This window comes from Lissotriton helveticus, chromosome 6 (assembly GCF_964261635.1).
Source record: "Lissotriton helveticus chromosome 6, aLisHel1.1, whole genome shotgun sequence".
In the NCBI taxonomy this organism is placed as follows: domain Eukaryota; kingdom Metazoa; phylum Chordata; class Amphibia; order Caudata; family Salamandridae; genus Lissotriton; species Lissotriton helveticus.
In genome coordinates, this window is record NC_136067.1 from 1,169,547,584 (window position 1) to 1,169,560,502 (window position 12,919).

Sequence of the window (12,919 nt, forward strand, 5' to 3'; positions counted from 1 at the left end):
CCACATGAATCAGAGTATTCAGATCCCTAGCTTCTTCCAAAACCCCACTACAAGCGCTGAGAGGTCGCTCCACACCCTAGACGCAAGAAGGGCTGTGATGCACTACATTGAAAGGACGAAGGAACACAGGAAAACAAAACAGTTCTTCGTATCCTTCGCAAACAGTTACTTGGGCAAACCAGTGACTAAAAACACCATAGCTCGATGGATCGCACAGACAATACAATTCTGCCACAAACAAGCCGGCCAGGAGCTAACAGGAGGGGCACAGGCCCACTCCACCAGGAAGAAAGGAGGAACAATTGCCTTTCTGGCCAACACACCAATTCAGGACATATGCCTGGAGGCAACATGGGCTTCAGTGCACACGTTCACTAAGCACTATTGCGTGGATGTACAAATGAACAAAGAAGCACAAGTAGGACAAAAGGTGCTTCAACATATATTCAACAACCAACGCTCATCTTCCACCCAACCGCCACAAAAGTAACGAAAACCGCTACAAAATCTATGCACAGCATAGTGAATCCAGAAAGATTCACACTGCAAAACGAATAGTTTCTTACCTGTCGGTGTAGTTTTGCAGCTTGAAGATCTTTCTGGATTCACTAGCGAACCCACCCGCCTCCGCCAGAAAGATGAGGCTGGAGAAGAAGGTGGAAACACATAGAAAAGAAAGCAAGTTGAAGCTTACAAGATACGTGAAAAGATACGTGAAAAGAATTACGTTGAAAAAACGATTAACAAACATAGCCATGGATTCACTACAAAGACAAAAAGAAAAGAGACAGAAAAAAGAATCCGAAGATGGCGCCCAAGGGTGGTAGCTTCCGCCAGAAGCACGCCGACGTCACCGAAGGTACACCAAATGGTGGGACGTCGACGCCCACCTGGGCTACGACCAAAAAAAAAACTACGATTCCGGACCCAACCACCAGATTGCGGAATATGCACAGCATAGTGAATCCAGAAAGATCTTCAAGCTGCAAAACTACACCGACAGGTAAGAAACTATTCGTTCTCAGACATTGTAAGTGCAGTGAAGCCATATTGAGTACATGGGCTGGGAGGTTGTCATTATGCACGCCTGCTTTTCAACACAGACCAGATCTCCAGAGGACAGCAGCCCTGTCCAGAAAAATCCAACTACAGAGACTTCGAATCCATAAGGAACTGCAACTCCTGCCCGCTCTGCACCAGATGCTCACGGCCCAAGTCTGAGTGGCTCACCTGTCCAGTGAAGTTTTCCCAGCGATCCTGGCCCAGAAGCCATCCGTGTCTGACGTCTCCTAAACTTTACGAAGACGCCTGCAGTCTCATCACAGTCTCATCACAAAGGATCCCCCTGACCGACTCGGTAAAGAAAATCCAGCACCTAAAAGAACCCCTGCATCCTCAGCCCCCTAAATTTAGGGAGCCCAGCCGATGGTGCCCAGGTGTTTGACATCTCAGCTTACCTGCCCAGCTGTTGGTCACCTTCGTCCAGCCTCCTGGTCCGAGCCTGCAGTCTCTTTGTGCAACTGAGATTCCCAATTACTTGCATTGGGCACCCGACGTGGATGTACGCTGCACCCTGCCACCCCTGTTCCACCGGTGGTGAATTGTTGATGCTGCTTTGCAGCCCCCCTGTGATTGCTTTAAACCCCAGGGCCCGTGCCCTGAAACCGCAGGTACTACCTACAACTAGTACCTCTTGTGAGTGCTCCCAGTCTCTACTGACAAACATTAAGTCCAGTGACCTCTGCACCCAGCCACACCTGTGCCGCTAGTGGTATAGTACCTACCTGTTCTGACCCCTGCTAAGAGTTGGTCTAAACCCCTGAAGATTGGATGTGCAAGTAGAGTACTTACCTGGAAATGTACCTGTTTTCCTTCCACGGGATTACATTGTATTGCATTTCTTCCTATTTGCACTAAGCTCTGTTATTGATGAGTGGCACTACAGATGTATTTTTAGCATCACTGTAAAGTATTCTTATTGCCTTGCAAACCCAATTTCTTACTGTACCTGAAAAGTATTGCTTTTTTAAACTGGTACTTACCTGGAACTGAGTTTCTCTTGGCTCTAAAATAAAAGTAACAAAGTCATATTTTTATACAAAACAATTGGTCTTGAATTCAGTCTTTGATTTTGTTATAATTCCGTGCCTGAGTGTGTACAACAAATGCTTCACACAGCCCTTTGATAAGCCTGACTGCTCAACTACACTCCCACAGCAGAGAGTAAGGTATTATCAACTTTAGCTTCTGGAAAGCCTCTGTGGATCCGCTGGACTTTGTACATTCTATACCTTACTTTAGTATAGTATATACAGAGGCAGCTTCCTACAGCAGACTCATGTCCTGTGCACACTGTGTCACAGTACTCAAGCTCCACCACACTGATGAGGCCCAACATAACAGAAGTATTTTGATGTTCATATTTCTCACATCTCAATGGCCCTGGATCTGGCAGTTGAAGCTTAACTCTTTACGTTAGAGTACAAACCAATCTGATTTGCAGATGGTTTTTCCCTTTATGAAATGGCATAGTGTGATAAAAATATCGACTTTAATGCAGCCCAAGCAATTGCCATTGGTTGAGACTTTTGCATACATTCCATATTGTGGTACTTGGACAACTTTATTTGCATGTAAGTAACTTTCTTGTCCCTGTAAGGTAACAAAATAGTTGCCCAAATTCGCTATGAACAATGACATATATCATATGGAAACTCTTAAATTGGAAAAGTGAAGAGAAATTGCTTATAATTGTCATTGTGCTTAGAAGCAGCTGAAATGAACCGGGATGTGTGCTTGTGCATGCAAGCTCTGAAGATGCTAGTAGTTGGGTATTACATTAACAAACATTCTCCTAAATCTTGTAAATGCATCTTCTTCCAAAACATATGGAAGTTTTAAATAGGTGGTGTAGAGAATTGGGAATTTGTTGGTTACTCCCAAACACACACACTCACTTTTTGCCCCATTTTTAACTAGGTGCTGGTTTTCGACTCCGACAGTGCACTGAGGACTTCTAGCTAGAGCTTGGTGCCAGTGATCCTTCCCTTGTGCTACAATAGACAAAGGCCTTTAGCACCCCTTTAATAAATGGTACTCCAGGTACCGAGAGCATGGATACTAAAGAGGGTACCTAAGGACTTCAGCATATCTTATGCTTCCCTAAGGGACCCACATAGAAATTCCACACAGACTGCCATTGCAAGTTGCTTGACATGGTGCAAATCATGAGTAAAAACATGGCATGGCACACTCCTATGTGTCATGCCAAAGTCACTGCATTTAATATATGTAAGTCACCCCTAACGCAGGGTGCATAATATTATCTGTGAGAACAAACCTGCATGAGCAGCTAAGCCTTTGTGATGTCTAGTTCTATTTTTAGATATTGCAAGTGAGGAGGCAAGCCATCTTAAGGTATCTACATGGGCACCGGCCATAACGTGTTCCCCAGCTACTTAATGGCTTCACTGAAGCATATGGTGTTTGGTCTCAAACACCTCATTTTAATAACCCCACACTGATTCCAGTGATGGATTTATTAATAGATGCACCCAGAGGGCACCTTAGAGGTGCCCCCTGAAAACCTACCAGTTCCTGGTGTGCTGACAGACTGATTTCCACTAGCCTGACTCCCAAGGATTTGAAGGCCTCTGCTCGCAGGAGGTCAGACACAAAGCCTGCTTTGGTAAAGGGTCTTTACACTCCCTCCCACAGGATAACCTGCGTATTAGTATTCCAAGGCAGGGGGGGCTTCAAAGAGCCCACCACCTTTAATATGCAAGTCTAGCTTCCCTCACAGGAGAGGTTGACAACAACCCCCCCCCCCCCTTTGTCCAGAGCCCTTTGACCCCTGGACAGGCAAGATAATTAGCTATGCAGGAGGCATATGCACTACCAGGTTGGACACACCTCTAGGGTGACCAGCTGGAAGTGAATATGACTTTAGAGATTTCACCGTCTTGTGTGGTGGAATTAGGAATTCTGAAACTGGGTGTTGCCATCTCCCCAAAGGAAGTGTAGTGACCCCAGGGGTAAGTAGCTCATTGACTACCACCCCTCACTCCTCTAAACACACCTAAATTGAGTATTTTGGGGACCTCTTGATACCAAGACTTAAGATTTCTGCGGCCCAAAACAAGACTACTTCTGAACCGATGAGCAGGACTGACTTTGTGCCAACCCTGCCTCTCTACTGCTACACCAGACTGTTGTTGGACAACTGATATATCCTTCTGCTATGTAGACCTCTAGAAACCTAGAGGCCTGCCAGTGCTTCGCAAATTGCCAAAGGAACTTCCTTGGAGTTGAGGGGCAACTCCCCTGCAGTCGTAGGCACCAAAGAAGCAAGAGCCGGTACACCGACCTGCCACTTACGGGGAAGACTGATGCAGCAGCCACCCAGGAACAGGTAATACTGCTCCAACATGTCAGAGCTATCCTCCATTCATGTGTGAGGACACCAGGACCAACCAGAGCCTCACAGTACCAATCCCTGGGGTACCAGACACCTTAGAGCTGCCAAGGCTTTTTGTGGTCAGTCCGGACACTTAACGCCAAGGAACACCGATATGCATGTCGAGGGACTGCAAGGACAGTGAGACCCAAACCCAGAGTGTTTTTCTGCTCTGCAGCCGAAACAAAGACGACAATGAATCACTGAACACTACCACCGACACCTCGAAGCACCTATGCGCCCACGCTTCAGAGCCCAAATACAAGAGAGGTGACTGTGCCAATGGGCTTCCTAGACCCACCAGAGCTAAGCCTATTCTTGAGTTTGCCCAGACTGGACTTTCAGTCACCACTTGCAGTCTCTTTCTTCAGACCCTCTCCAATCACGAGAAACTTCAGCACAGGATCTGACGCCAAAAGACACCACTGGACCCAAGCCCCAAAGCCTGAGAAGAATTGGACCAAGGACGCCAGAGGATCTCAAGGGTCGAGCCCCTCTGTGGGTTCCCCTGACTGGTACCATGTCCCTGCTTTCAGCCTCTTTATAACCGGACCGTTCTCCCATTGAAGTAATGACACTTGACACCGTGACACAGCCCTGCACCCAGACGCCCTAGAGCCTCCTGAGGTGACCTGCTGGTGTGACCAGTTGGCGTGGCCTTGTACCTTGCACGCACACTCGCCTTAAGTCCTGAGTAACAATCCCGTAAGTTGCTGCCAGTGCCCGATTGCAATAAAAAAAAATTCTCCATAGGATAACGTTACTGGTCTAAAAATGCAGTGTGTTCATTTTTAAGAACTGTTGCAATTCATAACTCGAAAAGTACTTATCCGATTTCGATGATCATGGTATCTAAATATATATAAAAGTATGAGGTGGTTTTAGGTTGAGCCTAGCTGCAGCGCGCATGTGCTGCTCACTCTGCGAGGCATGCTGTATTAGGGTATGCAGTGAAAGCCCTGCCCATTCTCTGCCCATATTTGTCATTGGCTTGTGTCATTGTCCTTCTTAAATGCTGGATTCTGATTCGTAAATAGGCTTGTTAGTCCTTCCTTGGTGCCGCCTTGTCTACATTTGTTACCACCCATGAGGACTGGACCTTTTACTTGGCTTGTTACCCTATCTGCATGCGCTGTCTTGTCAAGAGATGCTGTACACAGTATAGCGGGGAAAGCTCCGACCCACTTTCCGGCCATAAATTTGATTAGCTTCAATGAAGGAAAAAAATTCTGCATTTTGATTGATTTTTGGCTTCTTAGTCCCGCCTCCTAACCTCCATAGTGTCCATTTTGCTCTTCCGAGGCTATCAGCCCCTTTACCTGTAAAATCGTTTTGTTTCCCTGTCTCTCCCTGTTCCCTCCTGCAGTCTGTAACTTCTTGTACCACAACTAAACATCCACCCCCTCCCACTCGTGCCTTCTTTCATGACGGCACTTCCATTTAAAATGCAATAGATCTCGATTAAATCCAAGTCCTATTGCATTTTCAAAACTTGTTTGCGTTGTGATTGGTGGGTCAATCGCACTCTTTGTGTCGCATGCTCGCGATGCCTTACATCGTACGCATGCGCTACGAAACAGTGGCGTTTTCCAATTCACGGCGGAAGCAGGACGAGGTGAAGCGCGGCGGATTACACTCCATCCTCCCCACCCACACATCACCCGCCTCCCTACACAATCCTTGTTTCTGGGCGTTGCTGCTGTTTTCTTTTCTCCTCTTTAGCGGAGCTCCACTCCCAGAAATACAAAGTACTGCAGGGGTCGGTTGGGTGGAAGCACTCCCACGGTCCGTGTGTCTCCTCCCCTCTCGCTCTCGTTTTTGGAGCCCCTCTCCAGTCCCACGGGCGTTTCGGACTAGCACATGGCGCCTCTTCCCCCGGCCACCTGGCTGCCGCGATCCCACAGCGAGGTAAGGCTGGTGTCTGTTTCACGCCACTGTCTGGGCTGTTGCTGTAAGTCGGGCTTTCATTTAAGGCATAGATGTGTGGGATGAAAGGCGTCCTGGGCAGTTTAGGACACACCAGGCTCTGTTTTGTGAGCGTGGGTCGACCCAGGAGTAAGTGGTGCCTTGCATCCTGTTTTCCCGTGCCTGTTTGAGCCCCTTCCCCAATTGGCTTTGCACTCGGAGAGCCAGCCGGAGGCTATTTTCCTTGTTGCTTGTTCTTGCCTCCGCAGAACTTAAGGGAAAAGGGGAGGTGAAGGTAGCGGGCAGTGAGCACTGGTTGTGTCCCGAGGAAGCACTGAGCAGGAAAAAATGCCCGGAGTAGGCAAGTGTGGACGGAGCCCGTGTACCTGTGGTGACGCAGGCAGGGCACTAAGTACGGACCTAAGAAGCAGAATGTAGGCGCCTTGGGGGTGGGGGAGGGAGGGGAGCAGTCACTCATGGTCCGAATGGCAGAAAACTGGGGAAGACGTCTGACAGTGGTGAGACAACTGTGATTTAGTCATGAGTGGTCAGAGAGGCAGGGGGCAGGCGCGGTTTGAGTGAGCAGTCACTGGTGGTAAGTGGCAGGGAACTGGTGCTAGGGAGTAAAGCAGAGAGAGTTCGTATGGGGCTACAGTTCTTGGTGGTCAGTGGCGTGGAAGAGGCAGCAGTGTTTGTTTATGATCACGAAGCAGGGCCCACGTTAAGAGCCCTGTTTCCTGCGCCCCATTACCAGGCGCCTTGCTTGCCTTGCTCAGGCTCACACAGGGAGTCTGTGGCAGAGCCGCGACAGTAGCTTAGTTGTTATGTTCCTATTCTCTCCGTTGTACCAATCTGGTCTCTACAAGGAGTTTGTTAACACAGTTTTGTTCTCCATTCGACGTGGCAGTTCCCACGGCGGCCCTGTTTATTTTAAGGGGACTGTTTGTTTCCACTGGGTATCTCCCTTTTCAGATGGCCACGTCGTGTGCCAGCAGCATCTAATTGCAGACAAACATTCTTACACGAGCGATGCCTAAAGAACGCTTTACATGTGGAAATTCAAAAAGAAAATAGGTTGTACCAGCAAAGAGTGTTTGTGCTATCAAGGCGACCAGCGCCAAACTCCAGATGAACAGTACGTGCTAAACAGGAAAACAAGGCAAATTTTATTTTAAAATAGCCGAGAGGAAAGGGGCCAGAGAGGCCGGCCTGGGTTGGCTATTGTGGTGCACTTAGTGCCCAAGCACTGATGGGCAGAGATGGCATGTAAGAGAGAAGCCGAAAAGAACAAGCTTACTCAAACATCTATTTCCCCTGAGCAAGACCAGTGAGTCCCTGCCGCTTTCTACGCATTTATCTATTCATCCATGTATTCCCTCTTCCACCTAGCCATACTTTATCCCCTCTGTCTTTTCACGCATCCATCCATCCATCCTTCCATTCATCCATCCACCTTTTCACCCAACCATCCATCCACCATTCATTCCTGATCTGTCTTCCCACGATTTCAAATCCTGAAGCGTAAACCACACCCTCGGTCCTACTGAGGTCAGTATATAGGGTACGAGTAACATCTTATTTACAGTGCCCAAAGGCACCAAAATTGTCATATAAAGCACTATAACAAAACACATTATTGTCTTCAAACGGTGGATTAGCGATTACATTTTGAATGTCTCAGCCCTTCTTGTGCATCTGGTCTGCAATTTATTTAATTTGGCAGTATCAGAACTTCTAAGCAGAGGTGGTGTACTTTTACTAGTGCATTACTGATAGCTGATTGAAGTCTCAGCAAAGATGCTCATATTTGAATGGGCATGGAATGTTTATTCCTTGTAAACATCAGCACCTTTTGATGTGTTCACAAGAGAGCTGACTGCAAGCTTCTCTCATGACAGATCAGTTGCAGCTCAGGTAGCACCCTTGCAAGCTTTTCCGACCAGCACAAAGCTGCCTGAGGCCACTGTGTCGTAACAAAGCATGCTACTCAATGTATTGTACCTACGTTGTGTATGATGGAGAAGCTTGCACAGCTGCTGCCTGAGCTGCAACTGATCTGTCATGGGAGAAGCATGCTGTATACATGTTGAAGAACAGTATGTTTCAGCACCCAGGCTAAGGTGCTGCATAGCTAAATACATATAAGGTCCCACAGGCAAGACAGTTTGCATTGCAAATGCTTGTTCAGTGGGTGAGCACTATTTTGTTTATTGGCACTGATGGGCCAATGGCAGCTACTTTTTTGGTATGTGCATAATGAGCGCGGCTCCCGCTTTAGGGACTCTGCGCATAGTTTACATTTTATTTTTAAAACTTTGATGTATATATTTGTGCCGTGGATGGTACATGTCTGTTCAGTGATTTCCTGTTCGCCGAGTGTAATCCGTCTCTTCCAGGACTGGGTTTTTAACATACACATCATTTGTACCTGTTGTCTTTCTTAACTCATTGGAAGCTAAAATAGGAGGAGATGGAGTGAGGTGGCCACCCTAGTATATTATATTCAACCGACTAGCTTTATCAAGGTTTGTTATCTTTGCATGTAGCATAGTAACGGGGGGCAAATAAATAAAATGTTGAAATAAGATCAGTCGTTTGCTTCCCTCTTGTGGCAGCAGTAAAGACGTGCTACGTGATACCCGAAGTATATAACAAGTTAATAAATGTAGTCATATTTTGTACTTGTCAATAAATACGTTAGTGCTTATGTACTACAAGAATTATGGACTCCTGGATCACATTAGCATTTAGAATTATGTTGTCACTGCTTCATATTCACTTACAAACTAGAAGGCTTGTTTATACTTGCATAAAACCGTTTTTACTGTGTGTGTATGTATGTATGTATGTGTATATATATATATATGTATGTATATGTGTGTGTGATAAAATACTGTCATAAATCTTTCTGAAGTGCTAATGTAAGTTATGTCCACAGTGTCAGCCAAGGGCAGGATAGTATTATGGCAGAGTTTGGGCACCAGCATGCCAAAAATGCCCACAGTATATTTGTCATGACCACCATTCTACTTTATGGTAGAAGTGTGCGTCGTCATGCCCAGTATGCCTAAATATGTCAATGGTTGTATCATAGTAGTGGTGGGCCCCTTCATTCCCAAGAAGGCTCATGTTTGTTGGGTGGAATGTAGAAAGGAAATGCCGCGGGTAGCCCTGAGATACAAAGGTGAGGTTAGGTTGCCGCCAGGAAGGGTCACTTCCTAAACCAGAGGACGACTACAAGCACACGTGTATGCAGATACACACATGCATGATCCCCACCTCACAAATACGCTACCCACCCCCCATTCCCCTTCACACACAAGTTTAGATTTTTTATTTATTTTTTCTCCTCCACTCCTATGGTGCTTGAGTCTCTTTCTGCTTTACCAGCCTGCTTAGATTCAGTGCTGTGGCATGCATGACTCCAGCTCCTCTTCACCTGGATGTCCGGCCTTCCCGTTAGAAGAATGACTTGGCAACCGCAACTGCCACCAGCGACAACCTTCCCTCAAAATAGTCAAACTTTGCCGGTTTACATAGTTTCAATAATTTAATATCAACCTCTCCCCAGCCCCCAGGACACTTCCAAGTTGCTCAGCGCAGTGTTATATTCACTCTGACATTGCTTTAACGAGTGTTCTTGCAAGATCATCCATCATATATCTATCAGTTGGTGGATGTAAAACCAGGGTATTGAAGACGACTGATGTTTTATGCTAATATTCTTCTTTGTATTCAATTTTAAGTTTCGGGATGTCGTTCACTGCCAAATGAAAACTGGCAAATCTTCTTTCGCATTGCTTGAGTAGTCTTGAATGCAGGCACCTGCTCGTTAAAAAAAAAACAACAAAAAAAACGGTGGCCACCTTTCATAAATGTGTAATTATTAAAGTGTGTAAAGTGAATATTATTGGTGGTCTGGTTTAGTGACGGCGGTGTATGGAGTCAGTTAATTCAATAGAAACTGAAAACATACCTTTTGAAAATCCTTTCACACCTAGGGTAAGCCTCTTAAAACAATAACCTTTGTTCCTCTCCTTTAATTGGTGAAATGCAAATGGTGCCAATTTTCACGCAGAACCTTGTGCAAGAGTCAATTGTATGCAAGTTAGATGATATAACAAGCATTTACAATGGAATAGGTCCCGCATTTGCGAGATTTTGAGCTATTGGCATTGTAAATGACCATGCCTTTTATTTATTTGTTTAAAAAACTTGCAATAATAAAAAGCATTGTCATTCACAATACCAATAGGTCAAGGTTTCTAAGATGTGAGCCCTATTGCATTGCAAATGCTTGTTATAAATTGGTGTCAGATTTCTTGGCGTAAGGTCTCACTGCCTTTGTTTGTAATAAATGCTTAGCACTACCCTCTGATATGCCAAACTGCTTGCCCACACTTCCAAAAAGAGAGCATTGGGGTGTCATTTGTGCCTCTGTAATTTCTTTGGGGTTTGCCTGAATTCTTTGCATTGTACCACTTTTTGGTCCACTATATAAAGAGCCAGCTTCCTACAGGTAAATTTTATTTTGTTTAATTCTTTTTTTTTTTTACAAAGGAAAAGGCTTAGTAAAAATGGTTTGTAGCACACATTTTAAGCTTCTATGATTTTTTTTTAGCATATAAATGTAATTACACATCGCATATTTTATATCCCAATTTATTTTTAACTTTTGACATTATTTTTCTGTTATAGGACCTGATGTGAAGTCTGTTGCAACTGCCGTTGAACAGATCTATCCTTTCCTGTTTGAATGCAGAAAGCCAATACTGTAATTTTCCAGTTCGCAGCAGAGTAATAACCCATCACACTGAAAGGCTACTACGTACTGAGCTGCAGTCATAGGCAAACCAGTGGACTGGACCAACAATGTTAAAGGAATGAGCATCTCTTCCTTACCTGTTCAAGGTTACAGTATAATAGCCAGAAAATATGGATTTTACTTTGGACAGTGCTATATTGTAAAAAAGAAAGAGAAATGTTTACAAAAAGTTAATCTGCTGCTTTTAAAGGACGTTCTATTTATTTGTGCAGTAATTTCTGTGTACTGATGAGCGGCACAGTGACATTTGTGAAACCCAGATTTGTTGCACAATGTGCACTAATGTTAAAACAAAAAGTTGGAGCGTATGTGTTTTACTTGTGAATAGTCTTTTACATTTTTGTATGCTAGATATGGGCACCAAAGAAGCTGTACAAGTTATCTTTTACACTTTATGAATGTTAAAAAATAAAATGTTAAAAACAATCTTTTTTCATTAGTAATCTTGTGAGACTAGATATGTTGTACCCATGATTTTTCTGTTAGTTTAAAGGTTAGCTAATAGTCTTCGAATGATTGTGTACTTTTTTCATCTTTGATGCCTTCCTTTTTAGGGTCTCGCCTGAGCCAGCATGCATGCACTGCTTTACAAGGCTTCTATTAAGGGCTTTTAACTCCCACAGCTTTTCCTCGTGTGGCTCACTCCTCCCCCATGCATTTGGTTGGCTGTTGCCTGTGTAATTGTGCTTTTGTAGCCTGCCAATGGCAAATGTTCACTCCCACAGCCTATGCCTTGCGGGAGCGAGCAGAGCTCCAGCTGCATTCCAGGCGCGAGCAGTGGCGCGCAGGGTGCAATCTGTTGTGCATGATGTTACTTTGATGTCTCTCACTTTCGCGGTCGATGCTTGTTTTATAAATGTAAATGAAGACTGTCAGACCCTTTTCAAACTCGGTCCCTCATGACTCCAAAGGGAGAGGATGGGACATAACGGCCAGGGTTGCCGACCTTGGGGCTGGGGAACCCCCTAGTTTAAAGTGCAGGGTAATTTTTTACTTTCTTCAAAATATTCTAGAACAGGAGTTACCACAGTAAATACGCCTTCAGGGCTAGTTTGGGGACAGTTACACTTTCCCAACATAAGTCTACGGCTGGAGCTAGAATGACAAATTTTACCTCCAATTGTCCACCTGGTCTACTGCTGCTCTGAAAGTGCTACTCAAGGCAAGAAACTTGCACTCTGATACTTAAACAAAAGCTGAAACCGAAGAAAACAGGACTACAAGTACCAGACTGCAAATCAAAAAGACACTGTTGGGTAGGCTTTTCACACATGAACCGGAGTAACGTCAGAGCATTGCCCTGCACACAAGAGTGTCACTCATACATACAAGCATCTGTGTCACTGGTAGCTCCCTGTCCCTTTCGCACTGAGGGAGTTTACTCACTTTTGACTCGTCTTTAGATGACCTTGCTCTGTTCCACGGTGTTCTGAGCTTCGTAAATTGCCCAATTACACTGCCCCCTTTCAGAAACAAGACACGCCCTCTTTCTGAAAGTTGGGTGATGTTAATAGTAAGGGAGGGAAGTACTACGGCTTTGTGACGGCAGAGAGTGACCATGTGCCTAAACCGAGTTTGTGAGATACTAAGGGGGAGAACTTGAAGTGAAGCCTCCCCTTCCTCATTCTGTTGCAGCTGCGCAATCTGTGCAGACTAAGGTTAGGTGGGTGCCTTTATTTTGTTTTCAGACATGCATGCATCTTGTCCTGTCGCTTTGTATGTATTTATGTTGT

The 12,919-nt window shown here is 45.2% G+C and overlaps 1 protein-coding gene across 2 annotated transcripts in view; it reads left to right on the top strand.

The window, feature by feature from the left end:
• Nucleotides 1–11,612, top strand: part of TBPL1 (TATA-box binding protein like 1) — a 218,050-nt gene extending 206,438 nt beyond the window's left edge. Inside the window, exon 9 of one of the 2 annotated variants that reach the window (XM_078648857.1) lies at nt 11,060–11,612. In XM_078648857.1, coding sequence (XP_078504983.1) covers nt 11,060–11,139 — 80 coding nt within the window. In that variant the 3' untranslated portion in view covers nt 11,140–11,612. The remainder of the gene's footprint in view (nt 1–11,059) is intronic. The other variant, XM_078648858.1, reaches the window with a different exon arrangement.
• Nucleotides 11,613–12,919: the final 1,307 nt, after the last annotated feature.